Genomic DNA, 23,516 nt, shown 5'->3' with positions numbered 1-23,516 from the left:
TTTCCTAGAGAGAGAGAGCACTAAAGGAATAGCGATATCTATTTCAGCTACATTCCGTTATTCACTGCGAATACTGAAAATCTAGTATACGTTAACGTAGCCTATAAATTTTCCGTATTCGAAGTAAATGACGGAACGTAGCTTTAAATAAATATCCCGTTTTATTCCTTCCTTTCTCTTCTCTCTCTCCTCCGTCTATCTCTCCTTCTTTCTATCTTTCTCTCTGTATTATTTTCGTGCGTGTCATATGTGTGCTAATATATACAATATATTGCATGTACATAAAGTCTATCTGACGCGTAAAATGTGATATTATATACATATATGCGGAGTGTATCAAATCACCCATACCATCCTCTGTTCTTGGAAATGAATAGTAGTCAGAAGTGTGTTGGGGAAAAAATTTTCATTATCAAAGCTTATATGAACTGTTATGGCAGTTTTAATTTTCCAAAAACTACCGAAAGAACGGTAAACCTGAATCAAGTCTGAAATTTTTAATGAAAACATAGATCGAGTTGGGTAGTTGTACTATCATTGAATAGTACAATTATTGGATAGTTCTTGTAAAAACAAACAACGTTTTCTTAAGCTTTTTTTAATTCATTTATTTTCACTTACTTTCGAGAAAAATAAGGGACGAGAAAAAATGTCAGATTATTAGCCATCCATTTATCCAGACATAAAAAATTGGAGATTTTAAGTTAAAAATTGATAAATATGGTAAATATTAAGAAAAGGGTGAAGCCACCTCCAATGACCTTGACATTGGTTGTCAAGGTCATCATTGTGAGTGACCGAGAAATTAAAATGTTACCATTGAATTGTTTATGAAGACTTTGATAATGAAAAATTTTTTTCTAACTTCCGACTACTATCCATTTACGAGAAAAAAAGGGTGGCACGGATAGGAGCTATTCACTCACGAAACTAGTCAAGCATTCATTGAAATTATTTTTGAAATCAAGTTAAATCAAAACTGAGTTGAAATCATTTCAACATTAAATTTTCAAGAAGTCAAATTTAAATTATATAGTTAAACATGAAATCACGTTGAAATTACTTGAAATCATAAATAATCGGAAATCAATGAAGCACTCTATTTGCAAGTGAGTAACCTTTCGGATGGTCTGATCACCCTATATATATGTATATAAAATATATATTTATATACATATAGATGTAATATGCAGGATAAAGGTTGGTTCGGTAAAGATTGTAACAACGCTTAAGTGGTTCTCGCGCTACTTCCTAGTCAATAGACAGTTTATTCATAATAATATGTAAAACAATTAAAATAATGGAATAAAAAGATTACTAATAATATTTTACGCCATTATACATAATTATTGTTAATTTTATATGTTACTAAATATTTTCAAAATAACAAAATAAAAGTTGTAAGATGCTCATCTGATGTATACGCATCATCCATTTGACATATATTCTAGCTTTTTTCATTAAAGAATATAAATTTCTTGTAAACTGTTTGGTCAGTTTAAATGAAACTTTACGAGAACAAACCTAAGTATTTATTTTATAATTGTAACGATTTTTAAATTGCTGTCTTATACGTAAGTGTCTCAATTTAAAAGAGAATAACTACAGAATACGATTATACTTTCAACTTGTAATGTAAAATTCTATAAATTTAGAATTAAATATCTTCAAAATGATACGATAAAAGTCAATGAAATTTTTTCTAGACATTATTGATATTATTAACTTTTGTATTACATGTATATTATAGACTTGTCTTATATCAAACGCGAGAACCTCCTCAAGGATAAATACTTAAAATCATCTTAAGACAAAATTTCTAATATCAAAATATCGAGGCTATAATAGTTTTTGTATTATAAGCATTTGAAGATCGAATCATATCGCTTAAAGTTTGCGCATTAGGTGTGATTGATATTTTCCGTTCATATTTGAACACACAAACTTTAGTTTAGGTAGTATCGACAGTATAATGATTCGCTATCTTTATAATACAAAGACTATTATAGGTACTGGGATTTTCGTCTTAAAATGATCTCGGGAATTTACCTTAAGTATTGTTATAATCTTAATTTAATACTCTGTATATATGTATATAATACACAATACAGGGTGAGTCTGATAAAAAATTGACCACGTTTTTTTTCGAAAACGATTAGAGATAGGAGGAAAACACCTATATGTCTTCTCTATATGAGATCTTTTATCTTCTCCTTAAGATATTTAATTCTTGTTGTAACTTCTTGATTTGTAGAATGTCGTCCGTTGATTTGGTCTTTTTAAATGACCATCTTTCTTTCTCACGGGGTTGGTCAGACCTGGTTTTTCTAATTTTCTCGTCTTCGTTAAGGTCATCTCACGTGTTCTTCTTTTTCGTTTCGACGGTGATAGGGGTTTCCTATTACCAAAATTGTAGGATAAATAATGGGATGTACTTTGATGATTTTGAGTAACTTTAAATGACCTTGAATTAGAATGTACAAATTCACACGGATGTATTTAAACTAAATAAGATTCGCTTGACCAAAAATATGTAGGTATTTCTTGTATTTAATTAGATTTAAATGTGACTTTGGTTTTCTACTATCAATAAAAAAGTTTTTTTTAATGGAAGGAAAAAAATATTTTTGTATTTTATCGATAGTAATGAGCTGAATACTTTTGTGTTAGAGCATTTTTTCAAAAATTATTATATAATTATTTTTAGGATATAAAATAAAAAAAGTCAGACTATAAGTTTGAAACAAATTTTCTTATTATTGCAATAAATGTTTCAAATGTTCACCATATTGATTTAAACATGTTTGTAATCTTCGTGGAAAGCTTGCTTGGATTTCTTTTAACTCTTGAATCGTTATATTCTCCGAAAAATATTTTTATTTCTTCTATCATATTTTCCGGACTGATAGGACGTTATATTTAACTATTTTCGAAAAAAAAGAACAGTAAACTTTTAATCAAACTCGCCCTGTACACAACTTTTGTCTAAACAAATTTTTGATTTGATGGAAAACTTTAAATGTCCAACCTTGTATATAATATATAATATACACACATACACACACATACACACCATTAAATATACATATATATGTGTATGTGTATGTATATACACAGGATGTCCCAAAATTCGCGAATCAAAATATTACAGTAAGAAAGAGTTAAAAAAATTAAATAAAAAGATGTGTAGATTTGTATTTCACGCAAGTATTTGTGAAATAATAAAGGTTTAAATATAACCGATTATGGATTACCTTTAGACGAACTGTATATAATATGTGTTGAAGTGCGCGCTCATTACCTCACGCAGCAGTGGATTTAGACAAATGCTTACAAGTGTGCCCGTGTCTAGGGTCTCTGTCCTTCTAGAGGCATAAAAGCGCCATCCTTCTTGGAATTGAGATTAAAGCTAATCTTATATTTGAGCAAGGTTGCTAGGTGTGGCGCATTTCCGCCAATGTAGCACTTTGAGGTAATATTTTGGCGCACAAAAATAGAATCTTGACGTTAGGCGAAAAAGTAGTACCTTTCGATGATAGCCAACTTTTTTTTGGTTATTCATTCGTCTGAAAAGGACGCCAAGTGTTTCAAGAAGGTGCCAAGAAAATGCTTGGGGCGCAAAAATATGTAAATTCACCACTGCATGACCGCACGCGCGATTCATGGATAGGTAGCCGTCTAAACAAAATCTGTATAACTGGCTATATTTAAACTACATCTCAAAAACTTTTGCTTGAAGGAAAAATATACACATAAAACTTTTTATTTATTTTTTCGGAAAAAATCTTTTGCTGTGGTATTTTGATTTGCAAATTTCGGAACCTCTATGTATATACATATATATACATGATAAGGAAAAAATACCAGGACCCCGAAATATCTCGAAAAATATAAGTTTTATAGAAAATTATTTCAGATAAGTTGCAGGGAGATAAGTTTAAGAAGATCTATCGATCTTACTAGTTTGACCTTGGGGTATCATCTTAAGTAGGTAGTGATGTCATTATTTAAGTATAAAATATACATAACTTTAGACCTTGACGGTAACACTCAAGGTCACATTGACGAGACCGGTAAATAGATCTTTTTAAACCCTACAACTTTTATCTGAAATAGTTTTCTATGAAATCTATATTTTTTTCGAGATATTTTAGGGTACCGGTATTTTTTTGTCACCCTGTATATGTGCGTGCGTACGTACGTGCGTGCATGCGTACGTGCGTGCGTGCATATTATACGACAGATGTATTCTTTTCGCATACTTGTTCCAACGAAATAGAGGCATATGCGATATACAATATATGTATATGATATATGACGATATATATGTACTACATCGATAGGAGTGATGGTGACACGCGGTCGTGGCAATTAATAGGTCTGTTTTTTATTCTTACATTTTCTAAACTGGTACACACGGTACAATAAGTTGAAGTGAAACAAATATACGTTTTACTTCACAACTTATTGTACCGTGTGCATCAGTTCAGAGAGTGCAGGAATAAACACGGACTTAAAAACATCTCCGTCTGTGAAAACTAGACGGATCAGCGCGGACAGATCTCGCGCGACTACACTATTACATATGATACATCATTTTACATTAAGAAAACATGATATCACTTGCACTTTCGCAAAGCAAACAAAATAGTTTCGTAAAAAAAACAAAAAAGAAATATCAATAATCGACTGTTAAGGGGATCCTAAAGTCGTCTATTTTACCGACTCAATGCAATAATATAACATATATTTTTGTATAAAAATTATATATATATTTTTGTATAAAAATTACTTCTTTCCTTTTTTACAGATTCGCGAAAAATCCTTTTCCAGGATTAAAGTATACACATTAATACGTGTCTGCGAAGTAGTGTTTATGCTAAGAACGAAAAAAGTTGTTTAAATTGAGATTTTCTTTACCATTTTTTAGTCCAATATGACGTCAGAGCTGTCAACATTCGTAACAGCATTTCCTTGATATAAAAATTTTGCAATCTGTACTTACGAAATTGTTGTTCATAAACTAATTGTTTACACAAAAAAACAACGTAGAGTTCTTCGGATTATACTTTCTCGAATTATACTTAGACGTCTAATTAAAACACTATTGTTCTACGAAATTTATGTATATGTGTGCGTGCAATATTGATGTTGTTATATATAAAGTTATGTCGATTTTCGGTGAAACAGTCTCTCTCAACAACCAGTCTCGTCGGAGTTTGGACTTCACTTTAGGATCTCCTTAGTGGTTACCTTTCAACCGTAGATTGTAATCGCGAAGGATGTCCGCGTTGCTCTGTGAAAACAAGTGGAATCCATCCAAAAGCTTCGCTTACGGTGATTGTACTTCAAAAACGTAGGTGAAGGTGTGCCTATCTTTTTATGATAGTCCAAAAATAAAAGCGAGAACGTGCATACGATGTACACGGGAATTCATCTATTTAGCCATTAACGCGAAGATAACACTACTTTTTCTTCGTGAGAAGGTGTGGCAGGTCCCGTTATAGGCTAATAAGAAGAGAAAGAAAGACAAGAAATCCGATTAAATATAAAAAGCGAAGAAAATGTAGGTATCACAAAACACTTTGAGTAAAGAGATCTGTGTCTGTTTTGTGCGTGCGTGTGAGTGTGTGTATGTGTGCGTGTGTGTTTGTTTGTGAGTGTGTGCTTGGGTGTGTATGGGCGCACAAGCATAGTATTTAACTGTACCTAATGTCATTGTAGTGAGTTAAAGAAAAAGAAGCATAATTGTATCTATTAAGCAGAAAAGCAATTCACGCATCTCTTTAAGATAATAATGATAGGTGAAGAGATACAAAGGAACTCACCTTGCAGGATCGCCGTCATGTATCATTCACACCTTGCGGCACCATGTATTTCGTACATTCAAATTCATGTGATCTACTAACAGTATCTCTACGCGAAACCAGGAGAGCGTGAAGGAGAGAGGAGAACGAGGGAGAAACCGTATCAGGGTATGATACGCGAGCGTATAATAGTTGCTTTCCATTTTCACACAAGTGATACTAAGTCTAAAGTTATGTATTTTATACTTAGATAATGACGTCGCTACTTACTTACTTTGATGACAAAGTTATCGCGTAGCAACCACAAGTTTATAATCTCACTTTTAATGTTAAGAAAATTCAATAAAGCACATTTTTAGTAGATTGTAAGTAAAAACTCAGTTGAATCTTACTTGTCAGAATGAAAACGAATTCAATTGAGTTATGATGTCACAAATGAGAGAGAGAATTATCTGAGTTTTGATAAATTGAAAGCAACTATTATATACAGCGTCGCATGAGCGTTACATTTATTAGGATTGCCGCTTCTCTCTTTTCCAACAAATTTCGGTGAAAGTCACGTAAAAGTCGTGCAAACAACCTCGTATTTACTTTCTTCATTTTGTTTATTTAGCCGATTTAGTGCGTATACATCTGTTTGACATCGTGCCGTCGTACGACTGTCCAGTTAAAATTCTTTTAATTCTTATGAGATTTATGTCCATTTCTACGAATGTAGTCTAATTTTAATCTTGGTTAAGTTATTTTTTATCTTTTTTTTAATTCTCTTGGATTCAAAAAATGTAAAAAGGAACTTAAGGCTGCACAGTCTCTGCAAAAAGTAATTGGAATTGATAATTTATACTTCCTATATAAAAATAAATGTTATATACATATAAAGCAGTTTAATAATAAGGTCAATGTTTATATTTACCTTTAACAATACAGTTTTATAGTTTAAAGGAAACATTTTTTCTTATTTTATCTTAATTATTTTTTAAAAAAGTCTATTTCTTTTATTGAAATAATTTTTTTCATTTTATTAAAAGATAATGTATTATCCTTAAATTAAGAGTGAAAGTTAATTTACATTGGTAGAAATGGATATTATAAAATATTTTTAGATTGTTTTATATTTCACATTGGAATTATTATTATTATTATTATTCAAATTGGAATTTATTTAATTCATGTTATAGCGAAAGATTTTCGCAACTATTTTTAACTTTGTTACGTCGATTCGACCGTACTGGCGACGTACGTTATTCTCAACGACGTCTACCTCGGATTTTTATCCATTGAAAACAAGAATTGGGTTATTGTATGTACAGCAGATGTGACGAATTTTTTATTACCATCGCTCTCAAGTGACTTTGTAATTTCTTCTTCGTTTATTTTAGAAATTCAACGAAGAGACCGAAAAAGAGGCAAACACTTAACACAGTTTCAATCGAACACGAGCAATTCTTAAAGAGAACGGGTTAATATGTATAAGTTTGCGAGACCTCACACATTCGTATACCCTACTATTTTTATAATGCGATGTAAGATGATGGACAACGACGAGCAATAAATCGGTGGAAGACAGGACAGAAAGAGAGTATAGGGAACATCGCGTTATTTAAAATACGAAAAGGTTTATATGCGAGTTGCAATATCGATTTCCGCACAAAAGAATACCATCTTTATCTCTTTCTCTCTCTCTCTTTCTCTCCCCTGACTGTTTGGTGGAGTCCTTCCGTTGATTTGAGCGTCCTTTTAATGATAATCGAATCGTTGTTCTGCGTAACAAGTCGCAGCAGAAAATTATTTGTTTTCTTATTTGTTGTATAATATAATAGACGCGATGGAGTGACTTGCGAGAAATAGCGAGAAACATCGCGATCTGTGTTTTCGCTACTTCCCGATAAGAACACGGGATACGTGTGTCAAAACGACGTGAAAATGGAGTTACTTTAGCGATACAGGAAACAACGTATCTTACCGTTAAGCGTATCTTTTTATCACAGTTGCTTATGTTTAGATAATTAGACTGCAAAGCGAACGAGAACTACGGTGAACGTGACACCTAATACTTGACAAGAAACCGGTCGCATCGATTAACGTCCTGTACTAGGATTCTGTAACTCTTTAACTACAGTGTCGATATAGATACATTGGTGTTGCGTAGATAGGAAAAAAATCTGCTCAACGATAATATAACGATACCATATTATTGTTAAGAGTTACAGAATTAAGGTATTGGTAAAAGGATTGACGAATGAGTTTTTCTGTTCTGCAATTGAATAGAATCGTGATATAGAGATAAGATTAGCCGATAGTGAACTAACATTTTGAATTTCAAATCCGAAATATTTCTGTATTATTCTCATTCAAAATTTTATCGTTCAGGTTGGCAAATTGTAGGATGATGAAATGAATTTTTGCAAAAAATTGCAAGTATTGATCTCCATAGTAAAGGGTCACATTCATGTCACAATAGAATCACAAGTAGTCATAGTCATAGTCAGGAAGAAAAATGATGTCACTGTGAGATTGTCATAACAAAATAATACATGTTACAAAGACATTCGCACATCACCATGACATTGCTGTGACGTCACATTGTGATAAAGCGGACATTCGCACATCACCATGACATAACCATGATTGTTGTGATGTAACTGTGACATTTTTTGCTATGGGGGGGGATGTAACCTTACATTATTTGCGTGAACTTTTTTTGACGTATTTACTCGCATGAAGTGTACACCTCGGCATTAAATCTCAATTTTCATTGTACTCTTTGATGATTTACAATTAAAAGTTGATAATATTTCATACATCATTTGATAAAGATAAGTGCAAAACAATATTAAGTGAAATAAACCGAGAAATATTTAAATACAAATAAGAGAGAAGAATGCCATTTTCGATCAAAGCGAGTTTTGGTGCTTAGTAATATTCATGTGTAAATATATATACAATTATCAATTTTATTCAATATCTAATAATACTAGCTTCTTAATTTAAGAAGATTAGCTTCTTAAAAACCTATCATCTCAATCGGAATATTTTTCGTAATAAATTATTTACAAATTTTTAGGATGCTAATCAGTGTTATTATTAAGGGGAGGTTCTGATTTATAGCGCTCAGAAATGGAACAAACTTAGAATTTTTGTTTGAAAAAACAATAACTCTGATAAATTTTAAGAGTGCACATATACATTTTAATATATTTAATTTAATAGTTAAGTACAAATTTTTTCAAAAGATTTTATTAACATTTGCTCGAGGTTTCGTGTGACCATGGTTTGCCGTTGACATTGTAGAGCCCATCCAAACGATCGGAAAAAAAGGTAAGGTATATATATTATCACATGTTTTAGTGCATCTTCTGTATGAATCTCGTTCGGATAAAAAATTACAAATTTTTTTAAGTAAAATTTATTTGAGAAAAGATTAGATTTTTTGTCATTTTTTTTGACACGTTTTTTAATAAAAAAAAGTTTATTAATATTTTATTGATTTTTTATAGGTTTACAAATATTATACAAATATTTTATGTTAATTTTCATCATTGTTCTCTGACGATTTAACATAATTAAAGAGATTAATCATGTTCCATACATTTTTTTTAGATAAAGATAAGTGCAAAAGTTTTTTTTAATTGTTAAACAATTTGTGCAGTATTCAATCAATTGTAAAGTTTTACTCTGTAGGTTTAGTAGATTTTTAAGGCTAGGATATATTTTACACGCGAGTAATGTAAGGTTAATATTGATCTAATTGGTTCTCTATCCATATCAGCTTTAGCTGTGGCGCAGACAAGGAGATGAAAGATTTAATCGATCGCATTCCTAAACTACGTCGATGAGATCGGTTCTGAAAATTATTTAGATAACGCGGACAAATTGCGAATATGTACCGATATATCCATACATGTATTACTTTTTGCGCATTACGATATAGCGCATCGGTACTGTAAAGATAAATTAGTGGCTGTGCCTCCGCGCTTAGACAACACCTCACCGTGATCGCGTTCTCTCTCGTTTTGCTAATTTTACAGCGACAAAGAGCGATGACTTGCGTCACTCGCCACTTCTCCAGATGTCAGACAAGCATAATGCATTCGTACAAGTATTTAGGAAGAAATATAAATATATATTTATATTTATTACGAAGTAGGGTCTCCTGTGAAAACGGACATGTCCATCGATTTTTTTCGGCTATGGGGAGAGTTGCAACGCGTTGAGCTACGTATAATCCTAGTTAAGAGGAAGGATAATGAGAAGTTGAGGAAGAGTGGTTGATGAAAAAGGAAAGAAAATTGACCTGAATTATCTGTGTATAAATATAATCTACAGTAACGAGAGGGCAACGAGAGAAGGGAAAGGCTGAGTAATTGACAATTCTGTGGCGTTAATAAAAAGCTATTACTCATCCGAAATGCACATCATAGAGAGCCGAAAAGAAATTTGATATAGAAGTCATATGAGTCTAATTATATTTCTTGTTATACTATATACATATATATATTATATATATATATATTATATCATATTTTCAAAAAACGAATTATATATATAATTCAATAAAGAAAGAAGATACTCGCGTTTGATAATTTGCGTTTGATTATTTGTTTGTGACGTTCGAAACACTTCCGTTCCTTGTTTTATCGTGACGAAAATAATGATCGGAGCGTAAATTGAATATAAAACGAAAATGACACAAGCATAATTGAAATTTAGAAATGTAAATTGGAATATATAGCGAAACATAGAAAGAGAAAGAGAGAGAGAACGAGAAGAAAAGTTTACTTCTTAAAACGCTTTTAAGTTCCAATTTACATTTCCTAAAAGTTTCATTTTACGTTTTCATCATTTTCTCCTTACATTTAACTTATACGCTCCAATTTTTATTTTTGCCAGAATAATCATTGTGATGAGAAAAATTCCTACATCTCAATATTTTGGTGGACATATGCAATGTCCCGCAAAGTTATACGAAATCTAAAAACCGAGACAATGTCACAAAATATATTTTAATATATATATATGTATATTTTAAAAATTCCGTTTTTAAGATTAAGATAAGTATTTTTTATTTATTTCTGTGTACACTTTAAGCATGTAAATGGATTTTCTATTCTACGTTTTCTAACCTGTGATATCGACAATTTCGTACGTCAACATCCCCTTAAAAGTAATACAAAAATTTATCAACGGTTTACCATCTGGATCGAAAGTTATTTCAACAAGAATTAGTATTTTTTTATCTGTGCTCTAATGAAAATGTCTAGAAATGTTTAATAAAATAATGACGAAATTAATTCTCAATTTTTTAATACAAGTACTTTTAGTATTTAAGATATGATTTATACAAAAGTTACATTGTGCTGCAGAGATTAGTAGTTTTATAAATAAACAAAATATTTATTTGTTCTAAATCTTTGTAACTAATCGATGAATTGCGTTAATCCTTAAGCAATTCTAATCACAGTCGAATGTTAAGAAAATCCTGTTGAACGCAGTCATTATAAATTCTAATGTTATTTTTCTTATTTTTTTAAATATCCTGCGCGTGTGCTAAAGAACATAACATATCATATATATATCTGAGATTGTTATCTGCACAGGTTTTTTTATTATCTACATCTACATTATGTATGTTTATATATTTTCTCTTTATAATTTCGAAATTTTCCTCCTCGAGAAAAAATATCGAAAAGATTTACATTACTGATCTTATGATTGTATTTTTCTCTGGGATATTGTCTCTTCTTTTGAATTTTGATTTTAGTTTATTGTTAGACACAATTTTTAGAACAATAATAACTTTTCGGAACAATATCGTACGTCTCAAATTTTGGTAATACGTCATTTCGGGACGTCCCAACTTAGTAGATTTCGGTACATTTTTCTCGAGACATTGCATGTCCTCCAAATTTTTGAGAATTTGTCATATTTTAAATTTATGAAGATTTCTAGAAAAATATCTTGAATTTCTCAGATTTTATAAACTGTCTTCAAAAATTATAGAATGAGAAGTAATAAGTAGAGTTATTAAGGGTATATGAAAGTCTTGCACCGAAATTAATGCATAAATAAAATTTTTAATGCATAAAATTTCATTACCTACGTTGAAACTTGCAATTTACACATGAATTAAGACTTCTAAATATGCTTCCAAATAAACTTGATTATATGTTTCGAGCAGAGTTGGGAAGTAACTAGTTACTTGTAACTAAGTTATAGTTACAGTTACTTTTTTTCAGTAACTGTAACTTAACTTATGGGTCAATTCTAAGCAGAATCGTAAGACTCGTAATGTGTTCTCGTAAAATTTGTAAGAACTTATGACTAGTATTCTAATTTTATGCGTATGTATCGTAAGACGTACGATTATTCGTAAATAACTACGATTTCTTGCAAATTTTATGACTAGTAAGAAGCTGTCTGCAAAAATATTGTATAAAGATATAAGCACTTAAAACTCGTCTGATACTTAAAAATTTTTACAAATCTTACAGGAATATGTTACGAGCCTTACGATTTTGCTTAGAATTTATATATATAGGCATTAAAAGTTCCTTTTTTCCATTTATAACTGTAACTTGACTTAGTTATATTTCTTCCAATAACTAGTAACTAATTTAACAGTTATTTTTACAGTTACTTTACATTTTAAACTTATTTGTCAATTTAACGTGATTGATTAAAATCTGAATACTGATTAAGGCTACGGTCCACTTGATGCTACAAATGCTTCGAAGTATTTGTCGATTAGTCGGTTTGTAAAATTCTTTCTTTCGATTGGTCAATCAAATGCTTTGAAGCATTTGTAGCGCTAAGGGTGGGTTCCACTTAACATCCGCAACGCTCGTGTGTATTATTTCATTGTTTAATATCTGTAACAACAAGGATAAAATGATACGAACCTTGTAAACGTAAGTGGAACACACCCTGTGTTTTGGAACGCAGCCCAGAGAGAATATTTTATTATTTCGTCCATTATTTGAATTATCTCGCGAAATTAAAAGAATTTTTAAATAAAATTGTATTGTAAATGTAAATTATTTTTTCTTTAAGCCCTAATAATATCGATGTCACTCATATTGTTCTATCATGATAACAGAAAAGTAACTGAAAAGTAACTTTTAAGTAACTGTAATTGTAACGAGTTAATTTTTAGTCTCGGTAACTTGGAACTGTAACTAGTTACTTTTGAAAGAAAAAAACTGTAATTCTCTGTAACTAATTATTTTTACAAAGTAACTTTCCCAACCCTGGTTTCGAGTCATCTTAATATCTCCACGAATAATAAAATAGTAAATAAAATGTAATATTTTTAAGTTTAAATTTTTATGGCTTCCAGTGTTCCGGTCATCTTCCATATATGAAAATTTTTAGAAAAGATACACACTTTTTCAGCATTTCTGAAAAATGTATAAAGAAATTAAGAAATTTTCTAAAAAAGTTATAAAATTATACAGAAATTCTGAAAAATTCTGAAATTTATATGAAAATTCTGAAAAATTATATGAAAAGTTATAAAAAAAAAATTTTAACAAGGTACCTACTTGCAATCTAATCCTTCGTTGTCACACTTTTGTAAAGTTTCACGCTTATCATATTGGCCAAATTGGCCAATTGATGCTGCCATTCTAAAATTACTCGTCTGATACTAAAAATATGGAATATACTTTGAACATTATAGAATGTGTTTTATTAATGATAATAAAAAAAGTTATGAACCAAATAACATGTTGAACAATTTTTTGAAGACAAAGAACTGTAGCATAAAATGTAGTCATAACTTTTTTATTTTTTAACTTTTTTTTAAGTTAAAATTTTAGGATGGTACTCTTAAAATATAGTACTTTCAGATAACAATATGTAGTAGTGCGCGTTTAAAAAAAAATTTTTTTCGACATGTGAAAAAGGTATTATTTTCTCTTCAAACAGCTGACATACGTGTACTGCGTTTTTGAATAGCCTAATTATCTCAATCGACAGAGGAGACTTCAAACTCCTGCTTGATATCGCTTAAGATTAGCTTAGAAGCTATGCCGTAAAGTTATATATACAGAAATTCGGACTATGGATCATTTTGATCCGTAGTGATAACGAAGAGTTAAACGACAAGACTCGCTCAGAAAGATCGTATGGATCGAAGGACTATTGAGAGAACACCTTACAATTATTAGTTTTATTAAATGTTTATTATTTACACAAATTCGTTGTAGATTCTTTTGATTTTGACAAGGGTCCAGAGGAACATTGTGGGAGCATCGGGATTCGCGTTACCTTCTAACGCTAGAAAGAAATACTATATAGGCATTTTCGTCCCCAATGATCACTATGAACCAATGCCATAGCGCGGCGAGAAACCATGTATGATCCATTCGCCGGGCAATTCTAATCCTTGACAGAAATTCCGCGGGACCCACGGAACGCTTCGAAGTTATTGCACTTTTCGAAAGGATAATACTAGGAGGACCGGAAACCGTTTACCCTATTGGTGTACTTAGTACGAAAGAAAATGATGATCTCGCCCCTGAGTTACATAAATTCGTGCGCAACATTCGAAGGCCCGTATCCACGCATGCGAGATACTCTCGAGAGATTTGAGAAAACACTGAAAAACGTATTTACTACATGTCATTCTTTAAAATCTATAACAGGCCGATACTCTGCTCTGTATCGACTTTTAAGACACCTTTTAATAACGATACTTGGCGTAAGAGTGTTTATCCCCGCAAGCACATAAAAGACGATGATGGGGCCTCAATCATTTTTCGAATGTTTCAAATATTCAAACGTTTTTAAGGACATAGATATTCATGACTTAAGAATTTCTAGTTTCAAACGATATTCAAAACAATTTGAATAATAATATGATTGAAAACTTTCAAGAAAAGAATTTGAACATCTATCACTAAGAATCAATTAGCCTTTAAATCGGCGAAGATTAATTTGTCTGCTTCTGATAAAGCGTGTAAACATCGGCATTGCGTTTTATTCGATACGTCAAAGTCCATCCGGAACAGCCATCACAATATATTGTCATTTCCAGAAAACTACTATACCACAACACCTTGTTCTTACACGGAAGCATACAGTGCTTGAGGAGATAACAGTTACGTTACGCTGGGTGTCAATCTCTCTTTCTCTCTAAATGTAAAATTTTACATGTCATGTACCCATCACCATGTTGGACCCAGTTATGCGACTGCGTTAGCAGTAAAACTTCCTTGTCTTCGTCAATTAATATCTAAACGCTCCAAGCTGTCGCGACATCGGTATCCTCCGGCATGCCTCAAATTTTCTTACGTTTTAATTCGAAGCTGAATTTTTTTTTATTAGAACCGTTTGAAGCGCGCACTTATCATTAGAAAACACTTACTTTATGATTCCTCCTAAATGATCCGGAATATACTGACGTTGAAACAGCGTCTCATTTCAATTAGGCTAATTAACATTAATGTTTAAGCGTTATAAATGAATTGCAATCTGATTATGTTGAGCGTTCGCATACGTCACACTCATTCGAGTATCGTATTGTCGTATACGTCGGAATAATTTATGGGGTAAGTGCGTGATTTCGGATTTTAATAATTTCGTTTCTATGACAGCTCCAAAATTATGACTGCTTTGCGTCTTTGCGACAATTCATTCACCATACTGGCAGTTTTATCGGAGATTTACAATAATCAACTCATGCACACATCATACTGAATCTTGGTTACTTTTATAATTAAATTTTCTTTAAACTTCGCACATATGTGTTTCTAATTATGCTTTCAAAGTTATACCACTGCCATTGATACATTCGTTAGCAAGTTATTAGTTAGACAAAGTGCAATCAATTAGCGGGCTATTTTTGTTACTGCTTGATTTTAAGTTTACTACTTAATAACTCTTTCAGAGTACACATGATGTCTATAGACATTTAATAATTATCTTTTTATAAATATTAAAATTATCTGGAAATGGTTCTTCAAAGATTCTTAAAGATTTCGAAGATTTTGGATTCTAGTGAGAATTTCAAAATTTACTAATACAAATTGACTAATGAAAATAGCGACTTTGAAAGTCACACAGTTTTGAAGTATCTTATAAAACAATTGCGAGATTTTTTTTAAATACCTGTACTCTCTGATAGAAATTTTTTACTGAAATTGTAATAAATAATAACGAAATATTACTAAATTGCATACTGAAATCGGAGATTGGAAGACATGGCGCTAAGGCACGCGCATTGACGAGACTGTTCGTGTGTACTTTACGCGAATCAGCGAGTTGTAGGTATCCGCGTATCAATTGACTCATATTTAGTATTAATTCGTTAAGATTTCATTAAAATTCAATATAAAACGTTAAGATTGTAAAGAATTTAGTAAATTTCAAAATGAAAATCAATGAACGTAATGAATTTAAGGTGGTTCTACAGTAAAATGCCGAAAATTTCAGGTGATCGGCATTTAGGCTGCGCGCGGGTTAGTAAAGTAAGGGGCAGGAACTAAGCTGAAAATCGGCCGAAATGTGCAAGTAAATCCCAGCACTATTTATAGGTTATACGTTAAAAGTTACATTTTCAACATTCTTTTTCTCTCTTATTTCACACATTGATAATTCCTATCCTAGAATTTTGCACACGTCAAGTTCGGTACTTCAACTTCATTATATTAAAAAATTAGACATTTCTATGGTAACTTGATTTACTGTAGAACCACATCTCGACTATCTTAATCTCGCGTCGAACTTAGTTACTGTACTGTAGGCGGACTTAGCTACTGTGGCTGTAAGCGGTGTTAGTATACGGTCCACTGTAGATGGACGATCCTGTCGTGGACAAGCTCTTGTGCCTTCTCTTGGCGAGTAGTATTAGGATGGCGGCTACCACAGCTAGCATGAGTATGAGACCGGCGGCAGCAATCCCAATAGCGAAACTCCTCTGCGATATGCAAATGGTGTTCGGGTCATCGAGAGCCTAAAAAAGAGAAATCAAGAAAATGATGAAATTAAACGAATTTAATCCCATTTTATTTAGAAATTCTGTTATTCAAGTCTTTAGACAGCTAAATTTGATCTTGCGACAAAAAATCGAAGATGGATAAATCTCCAGCAGCAAATCGAAGATGGACAAATCTCCAGCAAAATATTTTATTAATTGTAAACTATTGTTCGCAAATTAAAGAATTTTTATATATATTTTACTATTTTAGTATTGATATATTTCATATTCATGTCTGGTGAATTCATAGTATAATAGGTATAATAATAATGTTTATTTGCAATGTGAAAAATATATAATCATTTATTTAAAAAAAAAAAAAACTGAATGACTACTCTCGAGTTAACGTTGTCTCCGCAGCAGAAATCAAGTAAATTCATATTACCCTTTCACGAAAGACGTCGTTGGAGAAGTCTGACTTGGAACCAACGTCCGATGCTTCATTGACGTAAAGACCACTGTAAACTTCGATTGTGGCCGGGGTGCCGTCCAGATCTTCAACACCCTTCACCTCGTGGGCATTAGCGGTATCTCTGCGTCGTCTGACTATCGAATTACACAACGGTGGCTGCAAACGAAAAATAAACGATGACTATTCGTGGTAAGTCTTTGAGGAACGATTGATGTGAAGTTCGAGTATTTTCTTTCATAGGATCATATATTACGTAACATCTCGCGTGCGTTTGTATAACATACTATGTGATTAAATTCAACCAAATAATCGTGTCAATGAAGTAAATGCTGATATTTTCAAACGATAAACCGTTCATAAATTCGAGAACATTTCCCCAACATTCAGCTATTATAAAATTGTTAAAGGATTATTATAAACGTAGTACTTAGCAGTCATCGCGGAGGACTATTATTATGCAGTCTAGTCTTATATATCATATTCAAGCTAACTAGTCTTATATATCAAAATGACGGCAATACCGTATTACTGCATCCTCCGCCTTGTTTGACGCACAGCCTAACGTTGCATTGATAATACACGCTCGCCGTATATGGGAATTTGTGCGCCTGGAAATTCACCCTGGCCTCCGATTTATCCTCGTTGTAGACGAATTGTCCCATTATCTCACCATCTATCGGACAACTGTGAACAAGACAAACTGAATGATTCTATCGCGAAAGAAAGAAATCAGAAAAAAATCAATTCGCTTTGTTCATCGTCACTATCTTCGTCTTTGTTATTAAAATCTTATCTAAGATCCCTTCAATGCCATAAGTTGACTTACCCTTCGTCATTTATGAGCCGCTGCTCGCCCCACCCGAGGCCATCGCGTACCAGACAATCGGAGATCTTCAAACCGAACATCTCTTGTTTGTCGATGCTAATGACCAGGGTCAAGGGATCGCCAATCTTTACATTCTCCGCCACGTGATGTTGCGTTGGATCACCGCTGAAGATCTTCATCGTGCATCCCGGCATCGGTGCGGTCGCCTGCGGGCAGTTCGCAGTTTAAACATTTTACGTGATATCTTATTTAGTTCTTTACTTCAATTTTCTTGAAAGTTTATTTATCCGAAAAATATATCTATACAGAGTGTTTCTAAAATCTGACCCAGACCCTATATCTCGGAAAAGGCTTTAGATATGCAAAAATTAGATGGAATAATGGTCCTTTAATTTTATTGAGTGGTGTATATATCTCATCTCGCCAAATGATTTATTACCTGCAACGGCAGAGACTGCATCATGGAGACTTGAGTCTGATCATTCGTTACGACTTTGTCGCGTGTCTGGTATCTGCATCTCACGTGAAAACCTCTGCCCTGGTTCGTGACCAACTTCAAATGTGGCTGTACCACGATGGTGTTGAAATATTCGATACCACCGTTTTCCTGAAACAAAGGTAACGGAAACATAAGCATTGGTTCTGAACTTCATCACAAATGTTACAATCACTAGAACTCGAGAAATTGAAGATAAATGTCGTAAGTACAGTGTTATATTATCTTTATTTCTTTATGAATATCTTACGGGAATGTGTTGAAACAGCTGTTATTTTCGAATGTATTCAATTATTGAAAAAACAAAAATTGCGTCAAAAAAAGAAAAATCTGCAATTTCTATAATGGGTATAAAATTTAATAATAATTTTCTAATTTATTTAAAATTTAATAAAATGTTCGTATATAAGATTGTTTTAAGAGATGAATGACGATCACATGAGAGTCCTTTTGTAACAGGGAGAGAATTTGTCCAGAAGTTTTATTATTAATATTATTGCAATCAGACTAGAAATCGCGAGTAAAATGAGCTTGTTAAATTAAATTAAGTTCAAATGTTGCATGAAAAGCTGACTACTACCAATTCTTAAAAAATTGAAGATTAACAGAAATAATGGCTTTTAAATGAACAATGATTCGCGTTCCAATATTCTTTTCTGCTTAAACATTTATTAAATTTTCTCTTGAGATACTTTTGTTAAACAGACAAACCAGAGATTTTCAATATTTATAAGAAAAATAGATGTAAAATGTGAAAGATAAACAATAATTGAAATGATTTAATTTACTTATCAGCCTCATTATTCAAAGTAGAAAATATTTTTACACGCATGAGATTTGAAGAAGATAGCTCAAAGAAACGAGTCTTTTACCAGCGTAAAAAAAAATAAAAACGTGGACTTAACGTATACTCGACTGGGATGACAGAGAACACGGTAAGATTGAAGTACATAGTTGGTTTTCGTTTTATCAGTCCGTATCGCGTGGCAGCGTCTTGCTATTGGTACGTAACAGGAAAAAAAGACCGGTCAGGATTATAACTAAAGACACTGAGATCCGCCTCAGCGTTCCCCTCATTATCCCCTTCCCCGATCATAATGAAGCTGCTGGGATCCTTGTTCGCCCATTGTTAGGTAGGTGTGTGAAATGTAAAGTCAGCGATCCGACGTCTCTCCGGGCTCTCTTGGGCCGATGCACCGCAGATTGCGAGTATCCTTGCTGAGGTCGAACATTGCACTAGGCTCTGCTCGAGGTCGTTGCCTGCTCGATATACCCGGTGCTTGTCTAACAATCCACGCCGACAGATCGCTTGGTGTGTTATCGTAAAAGATTATTAAACTCCGGTTCATTAGACACACCGATCCTTTCTAAGTTGTATTTTTATATATGTACGTTACGAATAACAGGAAATTATTTTAAAATCTACAAATTTTACCGATTTTTGAGAGGTTGTATCTTAGTTTTCAAGGATCTCAAAACAATTTATCCGAGTTCGTTTTAAAGGATGAAATCTCCACTTTCAAACAGTTAAAATGATATTTTCCGCTCCATTGAATGATCTTTTTCGCAAATAGCAGAAGCGTGTTAAAATACTGAAAATTTTACGACTTTCCAGGTTTTTACGCGCAAAATAAGGACGGGATAAAAAATATCACCACATATGTGAAACGCTAACGGTTTTTTTAACGATCCCAGATGAGTCGTTATCTCTCGCGAATAGCAAAGGGTATTATCTTCTCCACTGTCATTAATGTCGGTCAAGCGCTATCGGTAATTTGAAATATTTTTACAAGTGATTTTTCCTCCATCTTTTCATTACAAATGATACGGCTCCTTGGAACCACGATTAAGCGGATTGCAAAATCGCGTGACGCCTCGCGAAGATTAAGTTTCGTCATTAGTTTGTCAAGCTGCCATACAATTATTTTACGGCTCTTCTCCGCATGAAAGGTGATTTTTTTATAGTTGGTCTGATACTTTAAAGCGTACCACTTGCTTGCACAGCACAATCGTTATTATATGGTCGGGATCTACGCGAGAGTGAATCTGCTTAAAGACGATCTCGAAAGAAAGGCACGTCCATTACGAACGTATTCGCTCTCTGCTCCCTCCCCCCGGGATAAATAGAGGGTACAGTAGTAGTTAAGAGGTTCATGCAAATTGGCTCATCAACCGACTCATCAGCACCACTTTTTCGTCATTATTATTAATGCTCTCGTGAGTTTCTCGTACGTGATATTTAGTGTGACGCCTTAATGCGAGATAATTTTGTAATGTAACAAGCGTATTTGATTAAAAAGATAATCTTAAGAAAGCGACCGGTTCGCTGATCTTAAATTATTTCAACTTCATTCAAAGATACGTGTATCTATATTTTCAAAATTCCATTCTATATATAATATTAAATAATTGCTTAAAAGATTAATGATCTTCGCATAAAATGCGGAAGCAATTATGGTTCCGCTATGATAAAATCCTTTTCTTCTGCGCTTTTTATTACAGCGATATATCATTACGCATTTGTATGTACGTCCAAGGTACTCTCGGAAGAGGCGAGCAAAACAAGAGGACTAACGGCGCCTGAGGGAAGATGTTAAGGGTGCGTTTCCACTGAGCGCATCACGCGTCGCGTCGTCTGTTGAAAGCGGTGCACTTTCCTCCTGGAGAGAAAAGGAAGAAAGATGAACTATAGTGCAAAAGTTCAGCCAAAAAGAACAGGCCTATGGTGTAATAAGAAAGGTGAATCATTCCGGTGGATGCGCAGTAGACTAAAAGGAGCGGGGAGTATATCAGCCAATCAAAGTTTGGGCAATTTGTCTGATTCAAAATGGCCGACGGAGCAGTCAGTCGTGCTGTAAGCATTATACAAGGGCTGTGTTCCAAAGTTGACTGTCAGTACTGAAAATCTATAGTGCACGTAAACTGTAGCATTTTCAGTGCTGGCAGTAAATTTGGAACACAGCCAAAATAGAAGAGAATTATTTTGCAAGTTCTTTACAAGTTTCCTTATATATAAACCTTTTTTCCTCAAATGCATAGGAAAAGAAAAATAATTCAGAAAATATGTTATTTATAGAAATTTTTTTTTCATGTTTAGTTTATTTTATTTTATGAGCTTCGTAACTCGCGCCGGACGAATTGCCCAATCTCTGATTGGTCGAGATTTTGGCCCACCGCCATTATGCTTTGGTTCACCTTTCTTATTACACCATGGCACACAGTTTAATTGCACGTACCATTCATATCGGCCAGTTCCTAGTATTTTTTTACTGCTTTACCGATGGGGTTATATCATTGTATTTTAAATTAGCCAATTAGCAATATGGGTAAATGATATACACCCTCGTTCGTCTGCGTCACCAATCATGTGCGCAAAAATTCGCATGGAAAATGATACAATAAAATGGGATATTTTGATTGGTTAACTCATGACGCGGACGGACGACGCGACTCGGTGGAAACGTACCCTAAATAATCGTCTTATCACTTGCATCCGCTATAAACTACATGCAGGTATTCCGCTGACCAGAAAGCTGCGGATATTATCCTTAATTATAATTCATGCACGTAGCGAACTGTCACGACGAAGTCCTACGTCCGTTGCATCGCCTTGCTGTACGATTCCGTTCATTTCTCATGACGTCAGCGATGCTAATAGAACATTCGTAACAGTATGGCGTGCTTCTACTATGATTATAGGTAGAATTTCAGGACCCGCTCAAACCGGCTGTTTCAGCGACAAAAAGGATCACATGGTCAAAATTGACGAATATCATTCGTCAATTTTGACCACGCGATTCTTTTTGAGCAGCTCGTGAAAATTACCCTTATTACATCAATAGATACAGTGATTAGAGTCCAGTCAAATTTGTCGCCGTGAAACCAAAAAAGCAGGTTGTCAATGTAAATAACAGAATGGCACACCATATAAAAACGGAAGTTACAGCTGAAGCACTGGTGTTTTTAAGATTGTTAAAGCTTCGGTACAAAGACAAAGTTGAGAGGACTTTGGCGTTACTACACCGAGAAAAATTTCTTTTAAAATTTACCCTGAAAATATTGTAGAGAAAAGTTCTGGTACAATATAATATTTTAAAGATTTTTACCATACACTTCAGTAAAATTAATCAAATTTATTTTATATTTTATTGTAGTAGTTTTATTAATGAATGAGATAGATTTACATTAAAATTCTTCGAAATACAATGTTATCCCACGACTACCATATTTTTAGGGTAAACTCTAAGAAAAAATTCTCTCCGTGTATTAGTTCAAGGCAATTCAGTCTGCGTTGTGCAGATAGTGCAAATGCTGATTCTACAATGAGTATGTAATCGGAAATCTTAATCGGTGAAGTTGGCCAATCAGTGTTAGTCGTACAAGTTGGCTATTGGTCACTGATAAAACTTCACCGATAAGACTTAGGATTGTTAACTCATTGTAGAATCAGCATAAGCGCGTCGCTAATCGCAATCGCAATCGAAATGATAGTGATCCGAACGCACAAGGTGTATACTTTACGGCCGCGGTTTAATGTTAACATCCCATCGACACGCAATAAAAATATATGTATATTTTAACGCTAATATCAATGTAAACCAGGAAGCCGTTAAACTTCTCATTAGCCGAGGTAATTTCCTCGGTGTCGCAACGCGGCGACGACGTGACGCGATGCAACCGATAGGAGCGAGGCGAGACATGCATGTTTGCATGCGTACAAACGGTATCTTCTGCCTTCTGTCATTCGATCTATGATTTACGCGAGGGGACGGATCATGCTGCACGCTAATGCTCTCCGTTCACTAGAGACCCTCTTAGGGTCTCTACCGTCCACGGACCAGGAGAGCCATTCATCCCCTCTTAAGCGACTAACGGGACCCGTGATTGGAAAATCACAGGTTTTTCTGCAGTCGCGGTCGATGCCACACGGTCGATGCAAACGGAATGAAAAATTATTGCGAATACCAGGGAGAGAGACCGGAATCCGCGGTAGTGGA

The 23,516-nt window shown here is 33.5% G+C and overlaps 2 protein-coding genes and 1 long non-coding RNA gene across 5 annotated transcripts in view; 2 read left to right on the top strand and 1 right to left on the bottom strand.

Moving 5' to 3' along the window:
• LOC108727827 (R3H domain-containing protein 1) overlaps positions 1–7,874 on the top strand; it is a 46,928-nt gene extending 39,054 nt beyond the window's left edge. For both annotated transcript variants that reach the window (XM_018456102.1, XM_018456094.1), the window contains exon 16: positions 7,187–7,874. In XM_018456102.1, coding sequence (XP_018311604.1) covers positions 7,187–7,257 — 71 coding nt within the window. In that variant the 3' untranslated portion in view covers positions 7,258–7,874. The remainder of the gene's footprint in view (positions 1–7,186) is intronic.
• A 4,687-nt stretch (positions 7,875–12,561) lies between these two features.
• Positions 12,562–23,504, top strand: LOC108727615 (uncharacterized). Its single transcript, XR_001936855.1, has 3 exons — positions 12,562–12,678; positions 22,819–22,821; positions 23,494–23,504. It is a non-coding gene; the product is annotated as an uncharacterized lncRNA (long non-coding RNA).
• pio (zona pellucida domain-containing protein piopio) overlaps positions 16,057–23,516 on the bottom strand; it is a 42,367-nt gene continuing 34,907 nt past the window's right edge. Inside the window, exons 4-8 of one of the 2 annotated variants that reach the window (XM_018455779.1) lie at positions 18,463–18,630; positions 18,024–18,229; positions 17,719–17,881; positions 17,171–17,353; positions 16,057–16,761 (exon numbers count right to left, since the gene is read on the bottom strand). In XM_018455779.1, coding sequence (XP_018311281.1) covers positions 16,558–16,761; positions 17,171–17,353; positions 17,719–17,881; positions 18,024–18,229; positions 18,463–18,630 — 924 coding nt within the window. In that variant the 3' untranslated portion in view covers positions 16,057–16,557. The remainder of the gene's footprint in view (positions 16,762–17,170; positions 17,354–17,718; positions 17,882–18,023; positions 18,230–18,462; positions 18,631–23,516) is intronic. The other variant, XM_018455772.1, reaches the window with a different exon arrangement.

Source organism: Mycetomoellerius zeteki, unplaced genomic scaffold (assembly GCF_001594055.1).
Source record: "Mycetomoellerius zeteki isolate Tzet28-1 unplaced genomic scaffold, Tzet1.0 scaffold113, whole genome shotgun sequence".
Taxonomy (NCBI): Eukaryota; Metazoa; Arthropoda; class Insecta; order Hymenoptera; family Formicidae; genus Mycetomoellerius; species Mycetomoellerius zeteki.
Note: the sequence above shows the minus strand (reverse complement) of the source record. Positions and strands in the feature narration are given on the sequence as shown.